The sequence below is a fragment of the Micromys minutus genome, assembly GCF_963924665.1.
Source record: "Micromys minutus genome assembly, chromosome: 8".
Taxonomy (NCBI): domain Eukaryota; kingdom Metazoa; phylum Chordata; class Mammalia; order Rodentia; family Muridae; genus Micromys; species Micromys minutus.
The window spans coordinates 32,382,970-32,400,197 of record NC_137977.1 but is presented as its reverse complement, the minus strand read 5'-3'; the positions used below and the strand labels follow the sequence as shown (position 1 = coordinate 32,400,197).

The window sequence follows — 17,228 nt, the reverse complement described above, 5'->3', positions numbered from 1 at the left end:
CTATACTCCTGGCTTTTTAGACATTGTGTACATGACATCACATCTTCTTGAAATTATAAGCTTATAATATTTTTAGTACATGAAATCTGGTTGAAAGTATATTCTGGTTTGCAGCTATATTGAATTAAGGCCACTGTGAGCATCTCAGCTTCATTTAATATGTCTTATGAAGACCAAGTCTCTAAACATAGTCAATCTTTTGAGGAGTGCTATCACAATCCCACAGTCTTCTGGGTCCTGACTTCAACAGATGACTTTTAGGAAACACCCTCGCGGGCCACCCCATCATAAGGAGGGCTTCCTTCCTTTCTTACATCTCAATACATTTGCCTTGCTGAGGTTTCCCTTCATGTGAAGTTGGAGCTGCACAGATTGGATGCTAGCCAGATGCTCAGGGACTAACAGCAAGTACTCCTCGTGCTGAGTGAGGACCAGAGGTTGATTCCCAAGCTCTACATTGGTGCCTCACAGTCACCATAGTGCCAGCTCCAGAGGCCCTGATTGCTGCTGGTCTAGGAGGGCACCTGTACTCACTTACACATGCTTAACCCGCAGACATAAAAATTTTAAAACCTAAATTAAAAAAAAAAAAGACGTTTTTGGACGGGAGAGGTGGCTCAGCGGTTAAGAGCCCTGGCTACTTTTTCAGAGGTCCTGAGTTCAGTTCCCAGCAACCACATAGTGGCTCACAACCACCTGTAATGGGATCTGATGCCCTCTTCTGGTCTGCAGCTGTGTGCATGCACATAGAACAGTCATATACATTAAGTAAGTAGATATTTTTTAAAAGATGTATTTTGGAAAACAAAATTTGTCTTCTTAAAGGTTAAAAACTGTGGCTGTAGCATCTTTTCTTTTTATATGTATGTCCAAATCTGGTATTTTTTATGGGTTTAGTTTTTCCAAGTAGGTGTTTGCTGTCATTTCACATGCTGAATTGACTTCCCACACTGTTGGTTTTGCACACACCAGTTGCCTTTTGCTTACTTTTGACTCTAAGATTTTTACCTATGGACCCAAACTTTGCCCCTGCAAGGGTAAGGCTGATGGGGGTAAGCATGGGTTATGCGCAGTACCAAGGACCAAGAAAACCCTGGGTAGAAGAGAGGGGACACCCCTACTTCCTGCCTGTGGGTCTGTTTCATTTTCCCTACATGCCCATTCTTACAGGGACCACGTGGCTGAAGATAACACTACGATTCGGTCCTGTTTAGATTTTTAACTTTAAAGCATGCTGCGGATGAGCTTGCTGGTCTCACTGTGGCTGTGTAATCTTCAGGCATGTTCATGCACTGTCAGGCTTCCTTATCAGAGGCTTATACCTACAGGGGGCTGTGGGATAAGCGAAAGGAAGCAAGGCCGTTCCGTTATTTCATTTCCTCCTCTGGGCTTTGATGTAGGTGGTGTGTGTGGACATGTTTGTGTATATGTAGTATATTCATGATGTACTCAAACTTAGTATGTGCCAGGGAACACCTTGAATTTATTCTCCTGTCTGTGCTGGTATTATAGGCATGTGTGTCATGCCCTGTTGGGTATAGGGTGGTGGAGTTCCCCATGTCTGCTTTGCCTCAGGGCTCTGGCCACTGGGGGAGATGGGACACAGGAAGTTGGACCATGCTTACCCCATGCCTCTGCCTGATGGGTGTTGGGCTGTGGACCCGGAGTTCACCAATATGGCTAGACTAGTTGGCCAGCAAGCTTCCGAGATCTGCCTGTTTCTGCCTCCCTACAGCTGGTGGAATAGACATCTGCCACCTCTACCAGCTTTTCTATGGGTGCTGGAGGCATGGACTCAAGTTTGCACAGCAAGCCCTTCACCAGCTGAGCCACCTCGCTAGCTGCTTTATCATGCCCTTACTAAGAAAAAGTATTTGACTTTGCAAGTCTACATTGGTTAAATAGTAAAGAAAATGTTCATTAGAGTTTGGTTGAAAATCACAGAACTTAACCTTTTAAAGATTAAAATGGTTTATGTACATTTACATAAAAATTTATAACTCCAGAGACATGACTCATTATGGGGAAAGTCTATATTTTTAAAAAATAGAATTTCCAGTGTTTCCAAATTCATAATGATACCACCTAGTTTTTCACTTATCTTTCCTAACTCAAGTATAATTACAAATTTACCTTGTTTGAGATTTACTGTCTTCTTATACATAATATCATAAGTTTAGAAATTTCTTAGGCATTATAGAAACGGCCAGTACTTTATTTTTGCTGAAGGAAATACTGTCTTAACATCGTGTTCTCTGTCATAATTCTTTCAGGCGTAGACATTCCTGAGATCAATGAGGAACAGAGTAAAGTATATAATAACGCCTTGATAGACTGGCACCATCCAGGAAAGGACAAAGCCGACAGCTATGTTCTGGAATACCGCAAGATTAATAGAGACGAAGAAATGATAACGTGGAATGAGATAGAAGTTCACGGCACAAGCAAAGTTGTCTCCGACCTTGAAAACAACAGTCCCTATGCGTTCCGAGTGAGAGCTTACAGGGGCTCTATCTGCAGTCCCTGCAGCAGAGAACTGGTTCTGCATACTCCTCCAGCTCCAGGTACTGGGAATACAGGAGTCAGAAACACAGAGTTGGAGACGCCCAGAAGTGTAAAGAGTATCTCCTTAGGTCGACCTTCACTGAAACCAGCTTTGGTCTTTTGAAAGACTCTAGACAAGTAGATTCCACACTTGGGTGAGATTTAGAAATGGCCCGAGTCGACAATTACCTCATAGGCTGTATTAGATTTTGATCGATTGGGGGTAAATTAAAATCAGAAGGACATGGAATTTATTTTACATGATTAAGATTGCATGACTAGGGCTGGAGAGATGGCTCAGCCATTAAAGGCTAGGGTCATAACCAAAAATATATTGCATGACTGGACGAGCTTGGGGGAGCAGGTCTTTAATTCCAGCACTTAGGAGGCAGAGGCAGGCAGATCCCTGGATCTGAGACCACTCTGGTCTGCATAGTGAGTACTAGACCATCCAAGGGCAAAATTATAAAACCCTGTCTCAAAGCAAAGAACCCAAACCATAAAACACTAGTAAGTATGGTTTGGGACTTTTTAAAGGGTCAGTTAGTGCCAATGTCTAAAGTATAGGATATTGATAGTTATTTTTTTAAATTCATTGGCATGGTCTGACTTGCCTAGGTTTTCTCTCTTAGTATGCTTCTTGAGGGCAGAAGGCATATTTTAGAACCATGTTGCAAGCTTTCCCTCTACACAGAAAGCTCCTTGTTCCATGTTACTCCGCTTCTCCTTCTAGGATACGTGACATTACTTATCATTTATTAGAGAGGCTGAAGAGCTTTACTGGCTAGGAAGGGTATACAGGTTAGTGAGTGTCTACTGCAGTGTCTTCATAGAAGGGGGATGCTTAGAACTAAACTTGTTCGACTCATGGTAATGGGAAGCATTTTACCCTGCCCATCACTGCCTCAGACAAGCTCAGTTAGTTTTTGGGCCATAGACTCTACCTCTGTTTTAATGTCTTATAGACCCATATTGTGTGTGTGTGTGTGTGTGTGTGTGTGTGTGTGTGTGTGTGAGAGAGAGAGAGAGAGAGAGAGAGAGAGAGAGAGAGGAGAGAGAGACTACATGTGTGTACTTGTGTGTGTGTGTGTGTGTGTGTGTGTGTGTGTGTATGTGATTTTCAGGAATATTGTGGCTTAAAAATTTTCTATAACATAGATATTGTCTTAATAGTTTCATTGTTGTGAAGAGACACCATGACCATTACAACTCTTATAAAAGACAACATTTAATTGGTTGGGGCTGGCTTTCCATTTTAGAGGTTCAGTCCATGATCATCATGGTGGGAAGCATGGCAGCTTCTGGGTAGACATGATGCTGAAGATGGAGCTCAGAGTTTTTAAGTGTCTGGTCTCTAGAAGCAGAAATTCTAGATAAGGCTGCTGTTTTTCTAAAGAAGGCATGCTAAGAGTCCTATCTCCCTCTGTGAGAGAGTCCTATCTTTCTCTCTCAGAGAAGTCATTTAAGTAGTGGGGCCATTTAGATTTACTGTTCAAAGTAGGAGATTCTAGAGATGGAAACAAATCAAGAATAACTATGCCCGGGCACTAGCCATCACCAAAGAGAAGGATCTGCCTGTGTCTGGGGAATAGGTTTAGTGTGCTGACAGCTATTGTTGTAAATGTCACATAATAAAGGTAGACGTGCATTGTAAGCACACAGTTTAGTGCTAGGCGGTACATTCATTACTGTACAGTGTAAGCACACAGTTTAGTGCTAGGTGGTACATTCATTACTGTACAGTGTAAGCACACAGTTTAGTGCTAGGTGGTACATTCATTACTGTACAGTGTAAGCACACAGTTTAGTGATAGGCAGTACATTCATTACTGTACAGTGTAAGCACACAGTTTAGTGATAGGCGGTACATTCATTACTACACATCGGTTATAAAGCTAGCACCATTCACATCTTCAGGGAAAAACGTAAATCTCACGTGAAAAATCTGTAACCAATAAACAATTCTTCAGCCCCCTTCCCACAGACACTGGCAGTTTCTTTCTTCCTGAGGACTGGACGAGCTGGGTACCTCAGAGCGGAGTTTGCAGTATCAATCCTTTTGCATCTGGCTTATTTTGCGTTGTCAATGTTGTACTGTGTGTCAGGATTTCCATTTTCCCCTGTGCATCTACCATATTTTCTTTATCCATTATTTTGTTGATGGATATTTTTGTTGTGTATGTGTTGGTTATTAGCTACAAATGTTATGTTTGAAATAGTCGTTAGCTCCATTCTGTAAATGGGGAAATTTAGAGATGAATCTTTTTGTTAAATCTTTACACTGGATGTAAATGTCTTCAGCCTGGAAACCCATGATGTTTTTGAGAGAATCATCCCTATCATATCTGTTGTGATGGTTGATAAGAGAAAGAGCTTACAAAATTTCAAATTAAGAAAATTCAGAATATTTATAAATATATGCCTCCTCTTAGTGTAAGCTCCTGGGATCCAAAGTTATGTGCACATACCCTTTCCACTAATTAAAAATAATAAAATAAATGTAGTTTAAAAAATGAATGATTGGCCAAGTATGTTCTATATATAGTAATTAACACTGCTGACCCCAAGGTATATACTTGTTGCAGTAAATATTATAAATGGAAAGTCTTATCTTTTATCTGGCCCCAGGTCTGTCTCTGTCACTCAGTCCACGAGCTACACTCTCCATGAGATTTGCTCCCCAGGTTCTTCACTCCATCTGTCCTGTTTCTTTACCCCACCGCCCAGCACAGACAGGACTGTAAATCTAGGTAGCTTTTCGTGGTAGATTTATATATTCAATTCTCAGTCCACAAACCCACTACACAATAAGATTATATCCAATAGACAAAGGCACAAATTACCCTTCTATATAAGATAGAATGACCTACAGAAACCCTGAAAATATTTATACCTACCTATGTCCGATTACGGCCACCAGGATCTAAGTCTGCTTTCTCCAGCTCCATCTTGATCTCCCCCAATCTCTGTTCCTCTTCCGGTTTCCTACCATTTCTTCACCTAACTCTCCACTGTCCAATCATGTATCAACTTAACATAAAACTACACATACTCATAAATGTTCACACGCACACACACACACACACACACAGAACATTTTCTACTGCTTTGGTTATTTCTGAAGATCTTTAGATGTAGAGAATATTCTGGAATGTACTGCTGCATCAGAGTTGTTCTTTTTGATTGTCATAGTTGTCTAGCATAGTATGACAGCATTCCTGCATCTAAACTATCAGATTAAGCTGTAAAGTATGGGAATTCTGGTAGACGTCACTCAGATTGCTTTAAGAATAATTTTGGCTTCCGTTTAGTTTTTAGTTTCCTGTTTGATGAAAAGTGTGGCTACAATACTGAGCATCTCCTGCTGAACCTGAAGAGAGACCGAGTGGAGAGCAGAGCTGGATTTAATGTCCTTCTTTCTGCGGAACGCATCCAAGTGGGCCATTACACAAGCTTAGACTACATCATCGGGGATGTCGGAATCACGAAAGGTAAACACTTCTGGGCCTGCCGTGTGGAACCGTATTCATACCTGGTGAAAGTGGGAGTTGCTTCCAGTGACAAACTACAAGAGTGGCTGCACTCTCCCCGGGACGCAGCTAGTCCAAGGTATGTTTTTTCCTTGATGGAGAACTTGACACCTACTTTAAATATCAGCATTGCCCAAGATCACCCTGAACACAGACCGGGACTTGTTCATTACCTTTGGAACACATGCTTCTTAGATCGAGGTGACTGGCTGTCTTAGGAAAGGAGACAGGGTGTCTTATATTCATTCACAGAATAATTATTTAATTTTTGCTGCTATGAGGAAGCTAGTCTATTTTGAATTTCTTTTGCTCATGACATAACCTCACAGCTTAAATTTTGAAAGTTTCCCATAGTTCCTAAAATGTATGTTAAAACACCCATCCCATGCAGCACCTTTAACTACCTGTTTCATGGTTGTAATCTGGTTTATTTAAACAGCTTCTTTAAACTTTCCCACCAGTCCTTCTATGTTAGACATGTTTCTTCAGCAGGTACATTTCTTAAGATATCGAATAATGGAGATTGTGTAGTTTAGTTTCCCTTAAATGGGGATCGGCTTAGAAAATAGGTGTTAAAAAAATATCCAATCTGACTGGTTAAACATGAATGTTTAACATGTTATAATAGGGCATGAATGATAAGACAATGGTAAGACAATGGTAAAATGCCCTTGGTAAAATATTTGTGTTGACATGTAAGACTTGACAGCATGAGAAATAGAAGCCAAAAAAAAAAAAAAAAAAAAAAAACCCATTAAAATTATTGATGCATTACGATTCAAGATATAGAAAAAGACAAATTGTACACAGGAAAGAATGGAAGGCTCATGTATCAGAATTTTCTGTGACTTAACATGTGTCACAAAAGGAAAAACAGTTTCATTATTCTTACTTGATGTGGAGTTTTCCAGAGGAGAATGATCCATGCTCTTATCTCGTGCTCTTTTGAGTACCTGGTTATTTCCTTTAGCCTGTTACGTCCATGGATAAGAACATAGTTCTTTGTATTTTATGATATACCATTGTATACCATACATATCAACTCTCATATTAAGCCCCTCAACATCCTCTCCTCTGATTTTTTTCTCCAATGGAAATAAAATTTTAGGTTCCTATTTGTATCTAAATTTAGGTAAAAATGAATGTTACTAACGGGAATTTGACTCTGACCATATAGGACATCTCTAAATGACAATGTATAGTCTATGCTTTAGGTGTTCATGGACATTTTTTTGTGTGGGTTGTTAGCTTTAGAGCGGTGTGCATTATGTTGTGAGTGTGTTGAAGACCCTACGAGACCGTGGCTGGAGATAAGTTACTGTTTATTGTTGTGTTGTAGATATGAACAAGACAGTGGGCATGACAGCGGAAGTGAGGACGCCTGCTTTGATTCCTCACAACCGTTTACCTTAGTCACTATAGGCATGAAGAAATTTTTTATACCGAAGTCACCTACTTCTTCTAATGAACCCGAAAACAGAGTTTTCCCCATGCCAACAAGTATAGGGATTTTCCTCGACTGTGAGAAAGGCAAAGTGAGCTTCTACGACATGGACCACATGAAATGCCTGTATGAGCGTCACGTGGACTGTTCACATACCATGTATCCCGCCTTCGCCTTAATGGGCAGTGGAGGGATTCAGCTTGAGGAAACCATCACAGCGAAGTATCTGGAATACGAAGAGGACCTGTAGCTTGGACACCCCACGTGACGAGGAGAAGAACTGTGAACAAAGCCATACCTTGTTGTTAGTCTTCGTAACTAATTACATATCATTTACGTCTCTGTCACCACACCAGTTTGTACTGTGATTCTTTGTTTTGGTGTGTCCTGCTTTAACACAGGGTCTTGCTGTGTGGTCCAGAACAGCCTCGAACTCTGTTCTGTTATAGCCTCCAGAGGGGCTGGCAGTATAGACGGGCACCACCATACCCAGCTGGTGTATGATTCTTGAAGCTCAGAAGGACTTCACAGCCTTGTCTCTGCCATGTCATTGTCCTACCTTTGACAGATGGTGGGAGTGGTTGGGGATAGATAACTTTACAATGGAAGTCCTTCTCTTTGGGCACAGGGACTCTAATTGATGTAAGTCAGCTGATGGTGGCATTATTCATGTCCCTTTGCTTGGGGGCTGGGACGGGATACAAAGTATTTATTGTGGTTCTTTGTGCTTGTTTTTTCTTTTCTTTTCACGGTGTATCATGTCCATGTCCAAAGAGAAGATATTTTTAAATGCTTGTTGATAGAAATTAGTACCAAGCCATGTGTCTTGCATTTGATGTTAATAGAAAAACAAATTTATAGATAGGTAAAATGATGAAGGCCATAAAATGGTAGTATATTTAAGTAGAAAATTATGTATTTTAAAGTATGTAACTACTGAGCGTATATTGCCTGGCAAATGAATACTGCTTTTTCCCCCCTGTAGACCATAGACTGTATCAGTAAGAACATCTCTAAGAGTGTTCTTGCTGTAATGCCCATTGTCTGGTACATGTAGCAAGCATTGTTTCATATAGGAAACACAGGGTTCTTGAACCTGTGCAACTTTTCACTACAATAGAATTTTTTTTTCCAGGAAATTTTATCTTCAAATTTCTTACTTTTGAGAGTACTCATATTTATAGTAAAGAATTATTTTTCAGAAATACTAGGGAAGATGAACTGATAGTGCACATCTGTCTTTTTGTGTCTTGTGAATTTTCTGGTTTGGGTACATATGTTACGTATGCATCAAGGTTTTCTGGCTTTTGTTTACAGATTTGAGAAGTTCACTGTCCATTTTCAGCGGCATTGGAATAGCAGACATGTTACTTGTCACTACTGTCCAGTTGGATGGCGTTGTTTGTGGGCTCATTGTGTGGTCATAAGCATTTGTAGTGTGAGTCAGTAAAATACAAATTCCTTAGAAATAATAGCGAAAATCACAAGGGTGTGTCTAGTCAGTTTTTATACCTTTTCTACATTGGTTGTTAATTTCTGCAAGATTACCTTTATTTGAGTTGTCTTTTTAAACGTTAGTATGTCCAGACTTTAAGACTTACACGTTTCTAGCACTGATCATGTATGGAATGTTAGCATTTTGGTAGAGTAACCAAAGCTGTTTATTTTATTTGATGATTTTTAATGGAAGCCTGTTAGGCCAATCACATTTTGTCTGATCCAGCACTGACTGACACACATCCCTACGCTCGTGTAGAAAGGTCTGGAGGGTTTGTGTTTAGTGATTGCCCTTCCTCTCCCATTTATATCTAGCACTTTATGACATAGGAAACAGAGAATGTGCAGTGTTCCGTGGGTCATTGTGCAATGAAGCTGCTAAAGTCACCACATGTGTGTGTTAGTGTGATACTTAATACTCATGTAAGCACACGTCCTGTAGACATTTTAAATATAAAGCTTTACCAGGAGTCACAGAAGGAGGCTGTTCAAACACTGTATCACTGTATAGAAATTACTTAGTGGAATTTCATTATTTAATAAAAAAATAAATAAAGGGAAGCCAAGTGTAGTTATTCAAATCTTCACTCCAGGGATTCTGTTACTCTGAGTTGTGGAAAACTGAAATGCTTTGTGGCACATGTTAATTTTTTTAATTAAAAAGATTTATTTTTTTATTATATGTATGCGACTGTGCATGTACACATGAATGTGAGGACCCATGGTGACCGGAAATACCAATGCCCTAGAGCCAGAGTCAGAGGTGGTTGTGAGCTACCCAGCATGAGTGTGTGGACCTACAGACTCCTGAAGAGCAGTGCTTGCTATTAACCTCATGTTAGCTTAATGCAGAATTATCTCGAGCATTTATTTAATCCTAGTATGATGAAGCCAATCTATTTTAATTGTCTGCTTATATTGTCATGTCCGGTCCACAGTGTGTATGTGTGTGTGTGTGTGTGTGTGTGTGTGTGTGTGTGTGTGTGTGTGTAAGTCAGAGGGCAAGCCATGGAGAGTCAGTTTTCTTTCCAGTATAAAATCTGGATTTCAAACTCAGATCTCCAAAGTGGCATAAAGTCCGGAATGGGTACCCAGCAGATAAGCATTTGAAATGGTTAATCTCACCCAAGAAATCTTTTAGCCATTTGTGGATATATTTTGCAAATAACCAACGATTGTTCATGGAGAAGAGACAAAGCCAAGCAAACACCTGCAGCGGAAGATCTGAGCTGAGTGTTTTAAACAACAAGGTGCCCTATGATCCCTGCACCGAACTTGGAAAGTTCCAACACTCTCCTGTATTAGATACACTGGGGAAATCAACCCTTTGCTCAAAGCCCAAGGCAATCCAAAACTACCTGGAGAGCTAGTTTTGGCCTGAAACCTTTTCACTGACTGTAATTCATGCTGTCAGCCTCTCCCGTGCCTCCACAGAGGGGTCATTCTCTTCTCCAAAACACAGCTACTCAGTGTGTCCCACCCAGACGAGCCGTCCTCAAATGGATGGAATTTCTGGATCCCAGCAAGGAATTCCATTGTCTTCAATATGCAGAATTAATCCCAGAAGCACTTTGTCATTACTGGAGATGCCTGTGTATTTGTGGCAGTGTCCCCAGATATGACTTTATTGTTGGCTTATTCTATCTCTTCCTTTATCCTAAATTATAAACTGCTTAAATCATCACCCCCCCCACCATGGTGCTGGGCATTGAAGCCATGAACTTACACAAGCCAGACAAGCACACTACCACTGAACGACATCTCCAGCTCAGAAATTTCAAATGTGTGCACAGTCTTAATTATCTTTCATTTCTGTAATTCCTCCGATGATTTTTTTTATATCACTAGGTTTTAATTCAGCCAAGACCACAATAACCAGAATCCTTCCTTCAAAGCGCATTTAACTAGTACACAGTTGATTGATATGCAGCTTGAGTGATAGTTATTTTGCGCTTTCAAAGACCCTTTTTGGAACCAGAATGGTCTCCAGGATAGAATATATTGACTTCCTCTGTCTGCCCCCAACAGCAGTAAAAAATGAAGACTTCAAGGCAGGGAATGCTGCCTTGGTTGAGCTTCTACCTTTCACAAGATGCAGAAATTCTCAATATTCACTCACTGCTGACACCACCCAGGTATGAACCGGATCAGGAAAAATGCCCATCTGGCCAGGACGCCTGGCTGAAGTGACAAGCTGCTGAAGTGGGTGTCCAGTCAAAGTCACAGGCTGCAGGATTTGGTAGTGGTTCCAACTTTCTCGCTGGCCTGGTAGGAGGGAAAGTGAGGATTGGGGAGTGTTGTAAATATTATTAGATCATTTAGCTCCCAAATAAAAGACACACAAAGCCCTTAGTATTTATAATAATCCTTAAAGCATTACAGCTGGGCACATATCAACCCTCTATGCTATTTTGTCTACTTCCCCAGAAATAACCCTGAGATATCGCTTGACATGTTCTACCTGGGCCACACCAACATCAGCACTCATGATCCACCCACCCCATAGCGTCTTTCTCTTCCTCTCCTCTCTTCCTTACATCTCTGCCTGAGATGCCAAGGCCAGGAACCTCATTCCATTCCCTCTTTTCTGCCCAGCCCAGGCTGTAGGCATCTTTTATAAACCAGTCAGGGGTAACTTGGGAAGCAAGGTTTAAGTGACAAAAGCTGGTATCTGTGAGGAGCTCCTCAGGGATGCTTTAATGATCGAGTCTCTTTTAAACAGATGAGAAAGACTAGAGACTGTCGATTATTGTATTTTTTCTTGGATGACCTCAGGGATGAGGAGCTCCTTACTGGGGGTAGCCAGATCTTGGGGGCAAGTCTAGAACATCTGAGTAAGTAGCAGCTGCACACCAGCCCCTACAGGTGAGCTCTGCTTTGTTGGTTCCCATTCCTGTGTGTGTCTCCTCTTCCTCCCCCCTCCCAAACTTTCTTTCACATCTCCATCTTTCCTCTATATAGTCTTATTTGGGGTGGTGTCAACTGATTAAAATTTACCTCGAGCAGAAGCAGGTGTGGTGCAAGCCTTTAAGCCCAGCACTCAGGAGGAAGAGGCAGGGAGATCTCTGAGTCTGAGGCTAACCTGGTTACAAGAAATAAGTAGTAAGATTCAGTTCAATTACTTATCTCATATTCTACATTAAGAATGAAATACACTTACCTAAATCTACTTAATGATTTTGTTATTGTCAGATTATAAAAACTTGTGAGGTTGACATTTATTCTTTGGGCCATTTTTATAACAGTATTCTCTCATCTTTTTCTCATGTTTTTATGTTTTGCTCCCCCTTCTCTGTCTCTGTCTCTCCTGTGTGTGTTCCCAGTGACATTTCTATGTCTTCCCTATCTGGATTCCCTGAAAATAACGGCATGAGGCTAACTGGCATTCGGTTGATTGTTGACTAAGGTTAGACATTTGAAGGATCTAATTAGCACTAGCAGAAGAGGTGGGAGCTTTGTAACACAGCACAGGGAATATTCTCCTGAAGTGAAGCTGGCCTACCAGTCCTTCCCAAGAGATTATGTTCAAGTCTCTTTTAAACAGAAGAGAAAGACTAGAGAGTGTAGATTGATATCTTTTTCTCAGACGACCTTGTAGGAGAGACATCTGAGTCATCTTAGACCATCTGGGTTTGCTTTGGGAGTTTGTTGAGGATTCTTAGCATTAGCATTAACACTGTTAACATTATACCTATCATATCCCATAGCCTTGCAGGCCCTCTTTGCCCATGACTCCAAGTAAATATTTAGATGCCGTGGTTCTACAGTTTACTGTCCAAGGCACTGACCTTTCTGAACCTCATACCTACTTACAAAGCCAGCCACTTTTGAGAGAACAATTTAAACATTTGGGTCCCAGGCTCTTGACCTTTGCTCTCTCCAACCAGGCAATTCAATTAGAAAGAAAAGCTATTAGAAATCTTAAAAAGTAGGACTAATAGTTGAGGAGATACTGACAGAGGTTCCTCTCGGTATCCTTGACGGCTCATCAAATTGTGCCAGCAGCCTGTCAACAGCCTGTCATCTCCCTTCTGAAAGTGTGATAAGACACGGAGAGTCGTGGCTCTTCTGGTGAGTTCTCATGTCAGTGACATTTGCATTATTGGCTCATTGCCAGCTGGGTTCTCATTTGGCATGCTTTGAGGGCCACTGCCTACAGATCCCTGGATGTGGAAAGAACTGTTTAAATACATTTGTGCTCAAACTATAGCTTTGCTCTTCACTAAGGAGCAACCCCCTGGAAGCTGTGAATCCTCTCAGAACACATTTTTTTTTTTTAATCTGTAAAATGAAGTTAAAAAAAATCCATCAACTTGCAGAGTTCTTGTGGATTATACAAAGTAATAGCTGAGAGGCATATGAGTTTGTAATAAATCTTGACTCTTCCCACCTTCAAAAACTAGAAATACATTTCACAAAGTTACCAGAGTGTCTTAGTTAAGGTTTTACTGCTGTGAACACACACCATGACCAAGGCAACTCTTATAAGGACAACATTTAATTTTGGCTGGTTTATAGGTTCTGAGGTTCAGTCCATTATCATCAAGGCGGGAACATGGCAGCATCCAGGTAGACATGGTACAGGAGGAGCTGAGAGTTCTACATCTTCATCTGAAAGCTGCTAGCAGAATACTGACTTTCAGGCAGATAGGGTGAGGGTCTTAAGCACATACCCACATTGACACACCTACTCCAACAGGGCCACACTTTCTAATAGTGCCAGCCACTCGCTGGGCAGAGCAGATACAAAGCATCATACAATGTTTCATGCCCCAGCTTGGGACAAGGTCTCCAGTATTCCATTCTGATCTCAGTCTTGATGTGTAGTCAAGGAAGACTTTCAGCTCCTGATCCTTCTACTTCCAGCTCCCAAATGGTATGGATCACACACAAGGCTTTTGCAGTGCTGGGCATAAAGCCAGGGCTTTTCAAAAGGCAAACATTATGCTAACTGAGTTATACCCTCAGCCTAGAAGTTTCTTTAGAAGCCCTGAGTTTGTATATCACTCACCAGATGGAATTTATCCCTGGTCCCCTGTAACCCGAGCATCTCCTTTGATCTTGCTAGAATGAGGAAGTACTTGTTTTTCCTTCTGTTTTCTGGTGGCTAAGAGCAGAATATTCTTGAGGTTAAAAAAAAAAAGGTATTTTTTTTCCCTGATAACTTAACAGGTAGGTTTTCTGGTTTGCTTGCTTTGGTATAGTAGACTGAACTATACTCCTTGACTCTTAACAGTTTTATTTTAGAGTTACAGCATTTTCTTAGAATAGATGAGAAAAGACCACTCCTCAATTATTGTCTTGCCTTTAGTAACAATGACCCCAGAGCTGCCTTTTGAGGTATATTTTCTTGGTCACTTGCCTGCCATTATAGCTAACATACATAGGTGCTCACCAGGCCAGATCAGCTGTGACACTTGTGACACTTGTGACACAACATTTGTAGGCGAATTATAGAAACTTCTGATCTGTCCTTAGGGTCGGGGCTTGCTTTTCTGTTTCCTCCACTTTCCTCATCCCCTTCTCTTTCAGTGGTTCCTGGTAATAATCTTTCTAGATCGAGCCAACGCTGGGGTGCACGTGGCTCATGCAGCTAGAGTGGACTTCTCTCCAAACTTTTGCCATGTTTTGCTGCCTGGCTCCAGAACTGTCATCACTGTGTCCAGGGAAGGGGGCTGTAAAGATACATTCATACCCATCTCCTCCCAACTCTGCCAGCAACGGCTTCCTTTCTCACCCTCTCTAAAGTTTCAGATTCCCTATCTTACTTCCACAGGGTTGTGATAAAGTAACAACCAGATGACTTAGAGCAATAGAAACCCTTGACATCAAAGCAACATCAAGTCCTCATGCTCTGAAATCTATAGGGAAAGACTGTCCCTTGCACCCTCTACCCTCTGGCAGCTCTAGGTGTTCCATAGTTGTGGTGGCATGGCCATTCTCTTCAGGTGTCTACATTGTCTTCCATGTGTGTTCCTGTGCTCAGAGCACTCTCTTCTGTATTGACAGCTGTCAGTGATTAGAGCCTACCCCTGTGAACTCCTTTTTTTTTTTTGGATTCCCAAATGTGTCATCTTCTCTGGAGGTTTTGGGAAACACATGAAGTCCCATACATTCCAACCCATTCTTGAAAGAACTCCAAAGAACCACTTCTCATTATCAGTACTGAGAGCCTCTGAGCCCTGCTAGCACATTTCAGTGGAGGAGTACAAGACTAAACTGGAGGTTATCCATGTCAATCTCAGGTTTTAAAAATGGCTACTCTCATTAAGACATCTAGCAGTCTGCCTGCTTAAAAGGTTTTAAGAGATCTAAAATGAGTTTTTTAAACTGAAAACCAACATTATTTCACCTGTGTGAATGTAGTTGCAGTAAATAAACCAGAGTTTAGCAATACCTAGAATGTGCACACATCAATCTTCTTGGAATACACTTCAATTTTCTGGTTGTAGGTCATATTATCTGGGAAGTCTCTAAAACTATAAATACACGGACTATATCTTTTTTTCCCATGAATTAGCACAAACACATTTATTTACTAACCGAAGGAATGATCCTGGGTAAACCAACAGTTTGACATGGGTTTCATGTGAAGTGTCTGGCAGCTAACTCCTGTCCAGGATGATGATGAAGGCCTCATTGCACCTTGTCATAGAGCCTAGTACAGGTGGCATTGTTCATAACATGTTCCACCGCCATCTTCCTATCCTTCAGTTTCCTCGTTATTGTGCTTTCCTTCCCATCCCACTTCCGGTGCTGGACCAGGGCACCATCTGTGAAGGTGCAGATGTCTCAGTTCTCCTGCCGTCAGCTGTAATCTCATCAAACTTCTCTCCCAAGGCACAAGAAAACACCGTTGTCTCTGCTGTGCTCTCGGTTTTGATGGTGAGGTTGTTCCCGTCGACAGTAATGATACAGTCTGGTTTGGCCATGACACCCATCTTCCGAAGAGCCAGTCCGACTCCCAGCTCTTTCATGTACTCCTCAAAGCAGTGGTTTTTGAACAAGCGTCACTTCCCCTCACGGTTCTTAAGGCTGGCCATGGTAGGCGAGAGAGCACAAAAGCAGCAAGGAGAAGTGATGGCAGGATGGGGGTGGGGGGCGCTCCAAGGACTGTATCTTTGTCATGGGTAGAATGGTAAAGTCTCTGGAAATATTTTACTTCTTCAGGGTAAATGGCAAGAGTGTCCAGGATCTACGGTCTACTCAGTTACTAAGTGCATGTATGAAAACACAAGCATCTACTGCTTGGGAATATTTGGGACCATTTTGTTTCCAAATAAATTTTGTTGAACAGTCTCTCAACATGGTATCATCAAGCTTAAAAGGCTTCACCTCGTGTCATCCAACTCAATGAAGAGATCTAAGTGTACAAGGCTATTTATGCCACAGAATCCTATATCAAACACATCGGTCAAGAACTGTATCACTGTTGAGGTGTAAGGAATAGGAATATCATGTACATCTTATACATGAACAGGTACATTGCAACATCACAGAAGAAAATCTCAAATGCCAACACAAGTTCAGAGAGAGAGAGAAGATATAACAACAATGAGATCTGACGTTTTGCAAGGACATATCAATGGGAACTCATATTTGCTATTGGAAATGAGTATTATGTCTTTTTTATTCTATCTCATGGTTTACAACTTTGACACAAGCTAAACAAAATGTCTGTACCAGTCAGAGGAAGCAACTCCACCTCAGCAGTGTGGATTACTATAACTGTTTTGGGAAAATAGTCTGTAATTTAGTAATTTGAAAATTAACATACCTAATGACCCAGTAAGTCTCCCCACTGGTGTCTATTACAGAACATTTTATGCCCTCACACCTCCGAATCCTTGTATGAGAAGGTACTGGTCCCAAACGAGAAATAACAGTCTATCAGGCACAGAATAAAGAAGGAAGCCAAGAAATACTTAGGCATAGAGAGCAATGAACTACTACCCTATGTGGGAATACAATGTTTTTAAACAGTATTAGCATAAAATTCAGGGCAGGGTTACCTCTAGGAAGAGTGGGAAAGATGTAGCTGTGCAGGCCCCATGGGTGAGGTGTCCTGACTTCTGGGTAATCAATCTGGGTGGGGACTCTAAGTTTTCACTTTGTCCTTTATAGTATATCTGTGCTCTTACATGGTTGTTATTTCACACAATACAGTAGCTGATGCAGTAGACTTCTAGTTGCTTGTTTCCTTTCGTACACTG

The 17,228-nt window shown here is 41.3% G+C and overlaps 1 protein-coding gene and 1 pseudogene across 5 annotated transcripts in view; one reads left to right on the top strand and one right to left on the bottom strand.

The window, feature by feature from the left end:
• Positions 1-7,768, top strand: part of TRIM36 (tripartite motif containing 36) — a gene marked incomplete at both ends in the record, with an annotated part of 43,725 nt that extends 35,957 nt beyond the window's left edge. For all 4 annotated transcript variants that reach the window (XM_080920229.1, XM_080920230.1, XM_080920228.1 and 1 more), the window contains 3 exons: positions 2,274-2,564; positions 5,856-6,153; positions 7,414-7,768. In XM_080920229.1, coding sequence (XP_080776355.1) covers positions 2,274-2,564; positions 5,856-6,153; positions 7,414-7,768 — 944 coding nt within the window. The remainder of the gene's footprint in view (positions 1-2,273; positions 2,565-5,855; positions 6,154-7,413) is intronic.
• Positions 7,769-15,651: 7,883 nt separating this feature from the next.
• LOC308423265 (fatty acid-binding protein 5-like) lies at positions 15,652-16,058 on the bottom strand (annotated as a pseudogene). The gene has a single exon. The product of its transcript is annotated as a fatty acid-binding protein 5-like (transcript).
• Positions 16,059-17,228: the final 1,170 nt, after the last annotated feature.